At 39.3% G+C, this 13243-nt stretch overlaps 1 protein-coding gene across 1 annotated transcript in view; it reads left to right on the top strand.

Annotated features, from left to right (window-relative positions):
- Positions 1–6489, top strand: part of CHRFAM7A (CHRNA7 (exons 5-10) and FAM7A (exons A-E) fusion) — a 39146-nt gene extending 32657 nt beyond the window's left edge. The window contains exons 9-10 of the mRNA XM_038147160.1: positions 304–413; positions 2413–6489. Of these exons, the coding sequence (XP_038003088.1) occupies positions 304–413; positions 2413–2931 (629 nt within the window). The 3' untranslated portion in view covers positions 2932–6489. The remainder of the gene's footprint in view (positions 1–303; positions 414–2412) is intronic.
- Positions 6490–13243: the final 6754 nt, after the last annotated feature.

The raw sequence follows: 13243 nt of genomic DNA, 5'->3' as shown, positions 1-13243 counted from the left end.
AGAAACTTTTAAAAACAAGTATCAGTCAGTTTATATAATAATGCTGAAATAAAATTAGAAGGCAGCCTGTGTCAAAGTTTCTTAAAAAAGGCAGGTGCTCAGTTACACAAAAATGACAGCTAAACACTGGCTAGGCCCTCAAAATAATGTCCAATATTTCTGCTGTTGAGAAATCTTTCAAAAGTACCTAGAGTAGCACTAAACTGGAAAAAGAACTAAATGCTATGAGTGCATATATAAACACCCCTTATTAAAGCTATGTCAGCCAAAGTATGTTCCTGTAATTATTTCTTTATTTTGCAGCTCAGTATTTTGCCAGCACTATGATTATTGTTGGTCTTTCTGTTGTTGTCACTGTTATTGTTCTACAATACCACCATCATGATCCAGATGGAGGAAAAATGCCTAAATGGGTAAGGTTTGGTTTTCCTTCACTATCCACTGCATGAATGTCCAGCTCAGGGATGTAATAGAGTAGCTAGTGGCCCGTGATTACCTCCTACTGTTAAAAACATAAATCCTTCCCAGACATTTTGTTTGGAAAAGCAGTTTCACCAGAAATGAGGTGCTGAGATTTGTTCCATGTGGTTGGTTTCTTAGAAAACATTTGTGTGCAAGAGAGAATGAGTATACCTCCACTAACTTCTCATGTCCTTCAAAACAGCTACATGCAACTCAGGATTTTGTCAAAACCTAAATATATAAATGAAGGTGATTTTCAAATAACCTCCAGATGTTAGAAGTGAACCAGGTAGAAGAACAGAGTAAGGGGCTGATGGAGATGAGAAATGCATTAAATACACTACCCTTGAGGTGCAGCTGTGCAGCTGCTGCATACTTAGCTGCTGCCCAAACAGAAACATGCATAGCCTAAAACGCATCTGTTAAAGATGGCTGTTAAAGTGAAATTTTCTCTGAAAATCCTGATATTTATATCTCTTTTCAAGAACATCTGTAAAGTCCAAAGAATTAAAGTATTTTTTCTAAGCACAAAAGACTTTTAAAATAATGTCCTTCTATGAGGGGTAGGTTTTACAGAGAACATTGTGCTGATTACTACACACTGCTGTCATCAGCTAAATGTCTCCTCCTCTGACTTCACCCAGCTCACAGCAGCATCAGGCCTTTCTGAAGATGGAAAGAACTTTCTTCTTTTTTTCTCTCTAGAACAATGAGATATTATTATCCTTACTAGCTGGAAAGAATGTGCATACAGCAGCACCCTGAGGACAAGAGATAATGAGGTATTCCCTGGCTTGTCCTGGGGTGGTGACTTTAAAATAAATTTCAGTGAAGAGAATTAAAGGTAGATCTCTTTAGACATGTGTTTGATGACATAAAAGGCACAGTGTTTAGTTCTGAGCCAAACATCCTCAGAAAACAGAGTACTTGAAGTTGAGGAGTGAGCTGTGCTGTTGAGAAGTTGAAGTCCAACAACCATTATTTGGACACTGGTGAATTTTGGATAAAGCCCTCAATTAACAGAATATTATCCTTCTTGGTAGACCTTAATAGCGTTAAAGAAGTAATAGAGCAAGATCTGTCTCTGGCCGGGATATTTGCATGCATCTACTCTGAGTAACAATCCACTATCAGAATAAATGGACCAAATCTAATATTAATTACAGGAAAAGGTTTGCATGTTACATGATACAATAATATTTCATTCGAACTCTGAAAAAGAAATGCTGGAATGGAACAGTCTGGTTTCCTGCATTTTCTGTAAGGCTGGATTAAGGCAATGTGGAAAACAGTAAAATGATACACACAGATTAAATCTGCAAAGTATTTTTTTTAAAATCAAAGTAATTTTTCCATATTTTCTTCATGTTATATCCAGATCTCTTTTCTAAAATCTGCAACATAGAGTCAAAACATTTTAAAGCTTGGTGGTCCAGTCCAGTCCAAAATCTGTTTCAGCAGCCCCACCCAAACAGTAATAGATAGGAATTAAATATTAGAGTACAAATAACAGAAAAAGAATTGTTATATTATTGACTACTTCATTGACTACCATCCAAAGCAGTGTTATTAAAACTATTAAAAAGTAATCCTTCTTCAGTAAGAGTTTGATTTGGTTTTGTCTAACTCACGGTTTTTAGTAAAGGTGGAAAAGTCTGCCATGTCACCGTTCAAGTGTCAGAAAGAATCAACACTATAGACACTCCCATCAGAGGAGGGGAGAGAATCAGTACTGATAGTCAGCCTGAGGCAACCAATATCACTGCTAGAATAAGAAAAGAACCCAAGTGATTGGTAAATTAATCAGCTGGAAAACTCCAGCACCATTTTCTAGAATGTGGTGCAGGCTAAGCAGACACCAGGGACCAGTCACCCGAGCTGCCTGAATACAGCAGCACCAGAGACAGTGGCTGTGTCAAGTGATGCTTATTCTCAAAACTTTTCTTTCAGACAAGAATCATCCTTCTGAATTGGTGTGCTTGGTTTCTGAGGATGAAAAGACCGGGGGAAGAGAAAGTGCGTCCTGCCTGCCAACATAAACAGCGTCGCTGTAGCCTGTCCAGTGTGGAGATGAACACTGTGAGTGGCCAGCAATCCAGTAATGGGAATATGCTGTACATTGGCTTCAGGGGGCTGGAAGGGGTTCACTGCACACCCACCACTGATTCAGGCGTCATCTGTGGGAGGATGACCTGCTCACCAACAGATGAAGAAAACCTGCTGCACAGTGGCCACCCCTCTGAAGGTGACCCAGATTTGGCTAAGATTTTGGAAGAGGTCAGGTACATTGCAAACCGATTCAGAGACCAGGATGAAGAGGAAGCCATTTGCAATGAATGGAAATTTGCAGCCTCTGTGGTGGATCGGCTCTGTTTGATGGCCTTCTCAGTATTCACAATCATTTGTACCATTGGTATTTTAATGTCAGCACCAAACTTTGTAGAGGCTGTGTCTAAAGATTTTGCTTAACTCCTAACTAAAACCTGCTTCTCTGATTGGTATGTAGCAAATAAGAATGTGGGGTCTTTGATAGCTTGTTTTTAATGAGTATAATGCTTCTCATTGTCCACTTTCTTTTGCCCTCCCCACCCTCTTGTCCTGAGTTCCTTTTAGAAGAATGGCACCATTTCAGAAGGGAAGCCAAGAGTTTCTCTCCGGGCTGTGTCTGTGTAGCTCCTCTGAGCACTCTTTTGTGGAAAATGCCAAGTGGCTGCAAGTCCCTTCAGAATGACAGGGTATTGAACCACCACCTCTTACAAATGTTCAAACTGGCTGTTCCAAAATAAGAGGTAGGCAATGTCAGAAAAGGCACTTCTTCCAGACTTTGTTATGAAGGATGGCACAGTCCATCTTATCTACTTGAATGAGTGATCATAAATGCATTTAAGAGAAGATTAAATCTGCTCAAACAGAGAAAAGGGAGAAATGTCTTATGTAGCTCTTCAGCCCCTCACTCGCACCCTGTAACTCTCTCCATGCACTTTGCATACAACATATATGACTTTCAGGATTTTGAATTTGTCTGAGGTGCCAGAAACCTGAAAGCTGAGAGGACACACCACATTACTTATCCTTCATATCTTTCTGGATTTGACCTAAAAATTTCACTTGGATTCTAAAACAGGCTTTACAGTAATTGTTGCAGTTTACTACTTCTTCCTTCTCCCCAGAAAGGCATTCTTTCAATAGCCATTTTAACTAAAAGAAAGATGTAAATAGAAGCATGTAAAAAGAAAGATGTAAATCTTTTTAAAAAGAAAAATGATTGATTTAAGATGCCCTCGTCGTCACTTGTTTAAAAAAACCCAACACTCATTCTTGTCTCTTTACTGTTAACTGGATTCCAGTGTGGAAGAAGTAACTAAATGTCTTGTACAGGCTTAAGCATAACTGAAGAATCTAAAGCAAAAAGAGCCATTAAATCCTGAGATCAAGGTTTTCATTTAAAAATCTGTTGTATGCTTAGCCTTTTATATAACTCCTTCTGTTGACTCACAGTAACATTGTCTTTACAAGAAATCTGCACCTTTTCTGCTCACTCTAACATCAGATGAGTACTAATGAATAATAAAGCTTCTTGCTTCTGATATAAACTATTAACTGTATAAATATATATTTATATATACACACTGCACATACATCCAAGGAAAGGTAAAAACTTAAATACAAATTCTCCTAAGTCTAGACAGGCTTTTGCAAAAGCAAAACTAGTAGTCCAGCAGTTTGTTATTTTTGATTCTGAAATTCTCTTGTCAATATATGCTTAGTTTTGTCACTTTGATGTTTTAATGGGAAGGGCTGAGCTGAGAATACCAGGACCTGAAACTTTGTGTGTACAGAGCTGAGAATTAGTCTCTCACTGGCACACCAGTATTCCTAACCAGTGCTATAAGCGGTAAAAGATGTGGATTTAGTGTAGCATTGGTTGCATCCTCTATCCTAAAGAATCCAAATGTTTTGGCTGAGGTCTTCAGAGACACAAACAGAGGCCTATTGCTGTACCATGTTTTTACTGTGAAATAAACTCAAGACCTCAGTTTATCTCTTAAGTAATGGATTAAAATAAAGTTGCTGTAATACTTATCCTCCCTAAGTAACAACTTCCTTCTCAGAGTCTGCTCCCTTGAAAGAAGGAGAATCAAATTTCATGGGAAGCAAGCCCAAAGTCACCCCAGGTACCACTCTTCACATGATTGAACACCTTGTACAAGCACCTTTGTGCCTGAGATAGGGCAGGAGGGGTGAAAGGCAGGCAGGATATTTCTCAGTTTGTGAATTCTGTTTTCCTGAAGGTGCATTCCAAATCACAAACTTTTAAGACACAAGCAAAACATTCAAAACATTCTTGTAAGTTCATCCTGAAACGACATGTCAGGATTGCTTGTGAAGAAGTTATGTTTTCAGGAACAACTACTAAGAATAAGCCATGTAATAATTCCTGCAAATAGTTTCTAGTTTATAGATTCCATATGAATGGGAAACTATGAGGGCAAACTCTGAAATGTGAGTTTTGCTCATTTGTGAATAACTGCACATACCATGTGGCACGTGCTCCTTTTCTGGGTAATCTTTCTAGGCTAGGCTTCCTGATGAGAATGTTGATTTGCATTGGTATTTTTCCCTGCTGCAAGTATCCCTAAATAGCTATACAGACTGTTCCATTAAGTCTTCGTAAATTTTTGGGGTCCTCTTGGAGAATAGTTTTTCAAAGAAGACTTTTGAGGATTACCTTGCACAATGGAATTCAACTATTGCACTCATAGTACATAATGCATATGGTATAGGAAGCATGACAGTCCCCCTCTTGCCACCCAAATCCCTTTACAGTATCTGTGGAAATCATCTTTCTAAATACAGAAGGATGGAGAAAGCAAGCTACAATTTGACAGTAAACTTCATTTTCAGTGACAGACATGCCTACCCTTAAAAACTGGAGAATTGGGCCTTACCTGAAGTCCTGCCAGAGTCTGTCCCAGCAAGTTGGTAAAACTGTCAGAGAGCTGTGGGTGCTGCCGAAGGGGCTGTGAGACACCAGCATTCTGCCCACACTGCCTTTATCATTGGCAGGGTCAATGCAAATGCACCAAGGGGACAAGGGAACCCTCATTTTCCTACTGTTGACACAACCTGTAATCATTGGGCAACAAGTTTGTTATACATTTTAAATGTAAGAGTGACTCCTCCTTATGTTACTTGGCACCTCTAAGTTAAATTTTCCTGTAACTGAGCTGAGCAAAATTGGTATGGTTCTTGTCAACTTGTGTGTGTCTTAAATATATTTGTGTATGTGCTAAACAATATTTTGATCTAAATGCTGTGAAAAAATATTTATTTACAATTCTGGGCATAGAGATGGAAATGAAATATTGTATAGAGTATGTGTATATAATATTAAAGCCTACATACTGATGGTAAAGATCTGTTATAATCTTAAAGAGTCCAGATAGAGAATAAGAAGTGGTTCACCACAACTAAGCTATGACTTGCCTGACAAATTCAAAAGCTCACTCTAGAGCTCAGGTGTCATGTACAATACTATGTGTGAACAATGTATATTACTTTTTCTGTTTTTATATTGAAACATATTGAATATTTAAAAGACTTTTTAATATTTAAAAAAATTATTTAGGTGTTAATGCCAAAAGGGTTCCAAACATAAAATTTTAAAAACTTAGTTTTAAATACAGATAAATTATTTAAAAAGTACTTAAAATATTAAATTATTTTATATAGGAATTGATAATACTATGTAAGACTTTTTTTAAAGATTTCTTTAAATTCTCTTTACATTCTCTAGCTGCAGGATGCAGTCTCAGTTCACCTGTGACAATTCAATTCTTCACCTTCTTTAACAAGACAAGAAGGTAAACCAAAGCCCCAGATTTTCTTTTGTTTTACTATTTTTTACATTAAGAAACATTGCATAAAGGGCATTAGAAAAAGATATTATATCTGTCAGGTACTGATTGTCATATAAGCAACTCAATGCCTTTTCAGTCCAGTACAAATAAAAGACTTAGATCAAGAGACTTTTGATTCTTTTTTATTTTGCTAACATGGAAAAAACTCAAGTAGAAAACATGAATAGCCATAAAAGGAAGAAAGATGTCTGTGGTTATATCAATCTGGGATGACAGTGTTCTTTGATAATTAAATATAAATTCATATCCTCCTGCCAACCAGTCCCACACCAAACATATATTACTTCAGTCTTATGTAAGCAATCAAAGTTAACTGAGAAGGACTGATATATCATGTAAATTTTGGACTGGCCTCAATGCCAGTATTAATTTATTTTTTGAGTTTAACACAGAAGAGAGAAAAAACAAATCCATACCAGCGGAATAAATTGTTGGTTTTGCCAGCTGCGAAGTTTGTTCATTGGCTACTATTGAAAAAAAATCTAATCAGTAGAATATCCCTCAGATTCAAAAGAATGTGTCAGTGTAGTTTCTTGCAAAGAGATGAGTTCTCCTGCCCATGTGCTGAAACAGCTTCCTTTCTTTACAACACCCTGCTGAGCATGTGCCTGAAGTAAAAGATCAAGGGCTGCTGAACCCAAGACTTCATTCTCTTCATGCTTCACTAAGTAAGGAACAGCTGAGGGAGACCAGTTTGGTCCAGGGCACCACAGAGTCATTCAAGTCCACAGTTGTTACTGACCCCAGGCTGTCTCTGGGGAAGAGACACCAGGCTCACAATGTCAGATACTCAAGTGAGGCTCATGCTGGTGCTGCTCACTCTGCCACAGTGTGCCCCACCCTTCTCCAGTGCTGAGGAGCAGGACACTCTGTCACATTTACTGTCAGACTTCAATGAGTCCAACAGGTTCAGCTTAACACAGAGCAGGCAGGCTCCTGGCACTGTCCATGAACCCCCATCACACACACTCCACCTCAGAAGCCTCTCAGTGGGGATTAAAACCAGAGCACTGTGTGCTCCTACTCTCAGGCATCTGGGTGCTTCAGATGCAGACTGAGAGCTGCTGGGGTTTAGGAGCTTTCTCATGAGCAGGCCCAATGCCACAGCCCTCTGGGTGGCAATGCCCATCAGAGCACTGGGGCTTGTGGCCACAGAGGTTAACAGTACCGGCCACCCAGTTTTAATCCTCAGTGCATCAGGGTGTATTTTACTTCAAGAACACTGGTTTGTTAGCCTAACCTCCTGTTAAAAGAATCTTAAAAGGCTGTGAACAGAATCTCCACATTAACCTGGTAATCCAGCAGGATATCAATAGCACTACAACCACAAATGAAAGCCTTCTACTGGTTTTTTTTTTTTTTTAATTTTATTACATTGCTCCTGCTGCTTAAGAGAAAACCTTAGCATTTATGTAACACTGACTTATGCTGTTAAGCAATTTGAGCAATTTGCAGATGATGGCATAGAGAGAGAATAAACAGCAATCTGTCATGTCCCAATGAACACATTCAAAACTGCAATATTCACAGAAAATGAAAGTATTCTGAAGTAGTCTGAAACCTAGCATCAGCCTAAAGATATAACAAGTAAATCACTGGGCTTCCAGAGCTACAGTGACTTGTCCATGTAATGATGCTATACATGAATAACAGTTTACACTTCAAAATACTTATTTTTACCTTTAAAAGCCCCCAACAAAACCAAAACCCAGCAGGAATCTGACAATTAACATGATATAATGCTACTCTGGAAAATGTGTACATTAGAGTAACATCTATAGATGCTTTCCTCTTAGCTAAACAATTAAGGATATAACCCAATGCCTCAGTGCTTATACAAGGCAGAGAAATCTTTCTGCTGAGTCTGAAATTCTGAGATCAAGACCATATTCAATCCAACAAACTTCACAGTTATCATTTATGTATTAGTCTGGTTCATGGTAGATATGTGAATGAATAAGAATAAGCCAAATTTTAATATTATATTAAACTGATTTTAAGCTTAAAAAAATCAGCATTCCAGAGCAGGATATATGCCCAACATCCCTAAGACAATATTATCCTATCTCTCAGTGTACATTTATTACATACAGCCGTGAAATATTTCAATAATAACTTCTGTTCCTATAAAAGAATTCCGGTTTGAGATCGCCTTTGCTAGCGCAGCACATTCACTGCTCCCTGTCCTTCTTTTGAATTCTGGCCACATGAAACCTAATCAGCAGACTATTTTGATCAGAAGAAATGTTACAGGACTGACATTCAGAAATCCTGTGTAAGTTTAACACTTAAGTCTTCTGACTTGTCATCACAAAATCTGATGTTATTGTGCCAAATTGTGCCAGAAGGAAGATGCTTCAATGGGAAGTTCATGCCAGCCCTGCAGTGGCAGATGCCTGGGCAGTGAGGGGGGCCTTCCCAGCAGAGCAGTGGCTGGGCACAGCAGGGCAAAGCAGCCTCCCCCATCCCTCCATGGCACATGGAAAGTAAGTTCTCCTGGTTCTTCAGACTATGCTCTCTACAAGGATACAGTGAGTATCTGCTGCCTTTACTTATCAGCTAGCAAGATTTTATTTATTTTGATGTAAAATACTTGGGAATTACAATACACATCTCAATTGTCTTAAGACCATCAGAAACTGTCTTAAACTGGACTAAGCTGAAACCAGGTTAACAATAAGGACAGTGCTTGAAGTTCTCTCTTTGCTGAGCACTTTTAAAACCTATTGAAGTTAATCTGCTGCATCTTTCTCTGCAGTCGAGGTTAACATTCATGTTCCTGTTTGCAGGAACAAAGTGGTAAGATGGCTTAATGATACTTTACACTTTTACACTGTCCATATTGTTTATAATTGAAAGGATCTTGCAGTAAAGAGATTAGAAACAAGGACAAGAAGCCAAAGTATTGTACTTTTTAAAATAAACTGTGAAAGATAAAAAGGGCATATGAAGGACTGGCAGAGGGTGAGTGGAGGCAGGTTTTATGTTATCATCAGCAGAGAGATGTGACATGCCATCAGTACCACACCTGCACCCCAAAGCCCAGAAAGCAGGCAGAGTCTCTTTGACCACCAGCAGCTGAGCACAGCCTGTGCTGTTTGTGCCAGGTGGGGCTGAGAGGGGACAGGTCCACACTGACTGGGGCAGAGCAGTCACAGAGGGCCAGGCTTCAGTCTGGGTCCTTCACATACCCATGCCTCATTTGTGATGACTGCACTTCATTTGATGACACACAGAGGTACAGGTCTAGAGCTGGTCATGGCCTGAAGGACCTTTTATCTAACTCAGAGAACTCCTCATTGTCATCCCCCTATTTCTACATACACATATAAAGTCTGCTCCTTCAGGGAAACAGGGTTGATATCAAACACATTCAAAGACTAAAATAAACTTTTGCAAAATATTCAGAAAAATCTACGCAGAGGAAATCTCTGTGTTAGCTCAAAACCATTATGGTTTCTGTTGCTAAAAATATACACTGGAATTCCTAGTTTTGCAGTAGGTTTCAGCTGCAGTAATATGCCAGGGCTTTTATTATGCCAGCTGATAATGGAATGGGGGTAGCAGCCTTCTTGCTGAAATCTCGAGGCAATCTGTGTGGGTCGAATGAGGCATAAGTGAAAACTCCTACAGCCAGCACAGCTTTTACCGAGCACATTCCAGCCTGTCTTTTAAAAAAAGCTCACTATTCCTTGCAATCATTTAATGGATTGCTCCCTGCACCTACCAGAAGCCAACCCATAATGAATGGCACTGCAGACATCTGAAGTGTCCAGCCGCAGTTCTGAGAGGCTGGATCGGTGCCCATTTATTTTCTCACGCACTTTTCCTGGTGCACAAGAAAATATCCTGTGTACTTGGAGCAGTAAAACTGGCAAATTCTGAGATTTGTGTCTCCATACATCGGCTTTATCATTTTAATAGTACTTCTATATCAGTGTAAATGACAGTACATTTAGCCCAGTATTATATACAAACCACATCTTCATTTTGCAACTTCTGCAAGTTCAAAACCTATCCCTAGCTCCAAAGACCCAAAGAATAGAGGTATCATGTCTCTGCACGGCAGGCAGAGTAATAGCAGTAACAGAAAAAATGTTTTCTCCAAGATAAACAATGCCAGAACTTTTTGCAAAAAACCAGTATTTGTCATCTGGCATATATAAACCTAATTTAGACCACTTGGGTTCAGAAATAAATCCATTTACATACACATTCTTTGACATTTCAGAGATGGCTCTTTTCATGTTTCAACTTTCTCATTCGTATGCAACATGTTTGGTCAAAGGGCTTTCATTACTGACAATTTTCATACAGGGCCTAATCCTCCATCAGGGTGGTGACTGTTTCCTCCTGAACAAAGTTCAAGAGAAACTTCAACAGTCCTTCTGTTGCACCACAAACTGCGTGGCTGATTTGGAAAAATAATCTGGACTGGGGAGCATAGTGAGGTTACAGGTACTCCTGTACTTTTCTCAGACAACAGCAGCAGCATTGATTTTCCCATTCACCTGACAAAAACAACACGCTTCAACAAACTCACTCTTTCTTCATTTACCTGACACAGATGCATAAGGTCCGCGCTCTGTTTAACTGTGGTAGCAGGAATGAATGCCTGAGATTGTAGCCCAAACTGTAATTATTTTTACAGGATTTTTTTAAGGTTTTTACTGTCCTTTAGCCTAAATGTTGAAATCACAGAGTAGCTAGAACCCAGCATATGCTGAGAGCAGACCAAAGCTAGAAAAATAAACATACTTAAAGAAGATGGTGAAGCAAGATGTATTTTTCAACACCAAAGTAGTTCAAAGGAAACTGTAAAGCAAAAAAATTTCAGTTCCCACACTGCAGAGGACTCAATTTGCTATTCTGTGACAGAGCAGAGCACGAGTTATTGCAGAATCAGAAAACTGCCAAAGCAGTGAGTGTGTGCAAGTGCTGGTCTGTGCGCAGGCACAGGGAGTCAGGCTGCCACTTGCTACGAGCCAATAATCCACAAGGAGTAGGAAAAGGCTCAGCAGGACTTCAGTGGAAGCAAAACTACAGGAGGGACAGCGTGCCCTTAGACAGACAGCAGATATAACCCTGTGTTAAATGGGTTATATCTAAAGTTCAGAATACTATGAAGACCACAAGTTTACCAGAACGGATGTCCAAATATGGGTGAAACTTTCAAGAGCACATGATGGATTTCTAGATCTCAATACTTCTCCATTAGTTTGTCCAAGTAGGAAAAAGAAGGGAAGAAACCTAATGGAATACAGTAAGGATCCAAAAATTAGCTTTCAGAAGCAGATATACAATCTCCTGAAAAATTGCATCTGCGAAAATGTTCAGCCAACAACCTCAATGATCACAGATTGCTGAAGAATTACAATTGAGCTTGTGAGTAGGATGACAGGTGTGCCCCATGAAAACCAGCAAAACATTTTGGGGAAAAATATCCCTTGAATTATCAGGAGGTCTTTTAGGACTTTATTTGCAATATTTCTTTAAAATATTGCCCATATGATGTGCCTAATACTGATTACAAAATTTCTTCTTATTTTACTGAAAAGCTTGTCTAAGTTGCAAGGCAAACTGGCAGGCCTCTGACTCTGCAGAGGTAACAAGCCAGTACCAAGGAAGATGTCCCTCCTGGAGGACGTGCTCAGGGGCTAAAAGCACTACAAGCCTGAGAAATACTGGCTATCACTTGGTAAACAGTTCTTTTCAGTGCTTGTGTTTGGGGAAGCTCTTCATCCTGTCCCTCTTTGCAGAGAGCACAGAGTCCTGCAGAGAGCACAGACAAGCTCTATTTGATGATAGCAACTCATCTTCCAACCTGGTGTACCTGCTCTTCCTCCTTTGGCTTCACTGCAATTGATGGACTAATATAGCCTAACACGACTTGTAATTACACACAGATTCATAGAAAACCTGCAAATGGTTCCTGGTGGTGTTTATTGGCTCTTCATATTTCCTGTCAGTGAGTCAGTGGCATCTATATTTAAAAGGGCAGCAGCTGGGCTATCAAAACTCCTACTTTATCTCTGGGGAAACACTTTTAATTTCTGATGAGAACATCCTAATAAAGTATAGTAGGTGCACTGATAAAAACAGAGTGTCTGTACCATCACACAAAAGAAAGGGGTTGAGTCTGACTTCGTACAAAGCTCTCATAACTCTCAGCACATTGTTTACTGGCAGAGCAAGTGAGTAGGAGTGCTCCTGCTCCCAGAGAAGAGCTATAGTATAATAAATTTAGCAGAGACCGATTACTGACTGACTTCCAGATACTACTGCATTATAAATAGCTGACTTTGTGATACTAATTTATTACTGTAAGCTAAACTAGTGTATGCATGAACAGAAATTTACTTGTTTATGAAAATGTTGGGGACATCAACTGATTTCACCAGGAAACAATGCAGGCTGGGGATATTTTGAAATACCTCAGCATAAAAATACAAATTTTCCTTAAAAAGAGAAATGGGATTTTACCATTTCCGTGTGGAATACCACATTGCATGTGAAAGAAACCTCATGAGGGTGGAACAATATGGCACAAGTGCACTGTTATTAGCCTGAAAATCTCTGTGAGCTACGCATGTGAAATATTAGCATCAAGAAGACACTTAAAACATATAGAATAGAGGGTTTTTATCAAAATATGAATTATTCATAGGATAGAATAAGTTGGTATTATGGACATACAAATATAATTTGGACAGTAACAACTACTTTTTTACTCTGTGTAAAATTCTGCCTGTACCTTCAGCTGCATTCTTCATTTTTATGCTTCCCAGCTGCCAGCAGCCCTTGCCGGAGTGCCACATCTGTGCAGCACTCCCAGTGCTGACTCACTCAAAATGGCCCAG

The sequence above is a fragment of the Motacilla alba genome, chromosome 10 (assembly GCF_015832195.1).
Source record: "Motacilla alba alba isolate MOTALB_02 chromosome 10, Motacilla_alba_V1.0_pri, whole genome shotgun sequence".
In the NCBI taxonomy this organism is placed as follows: Eukaryota; Metazoa; Chordata; class Aves; order Passeriformes; family Motacillidae; genus Motacilla; species Motacilla alba.
Note: the sequence above shows the minus strand (reverse complement) of the source record. Positions and strands in the feature narration are given on the sequence as shown.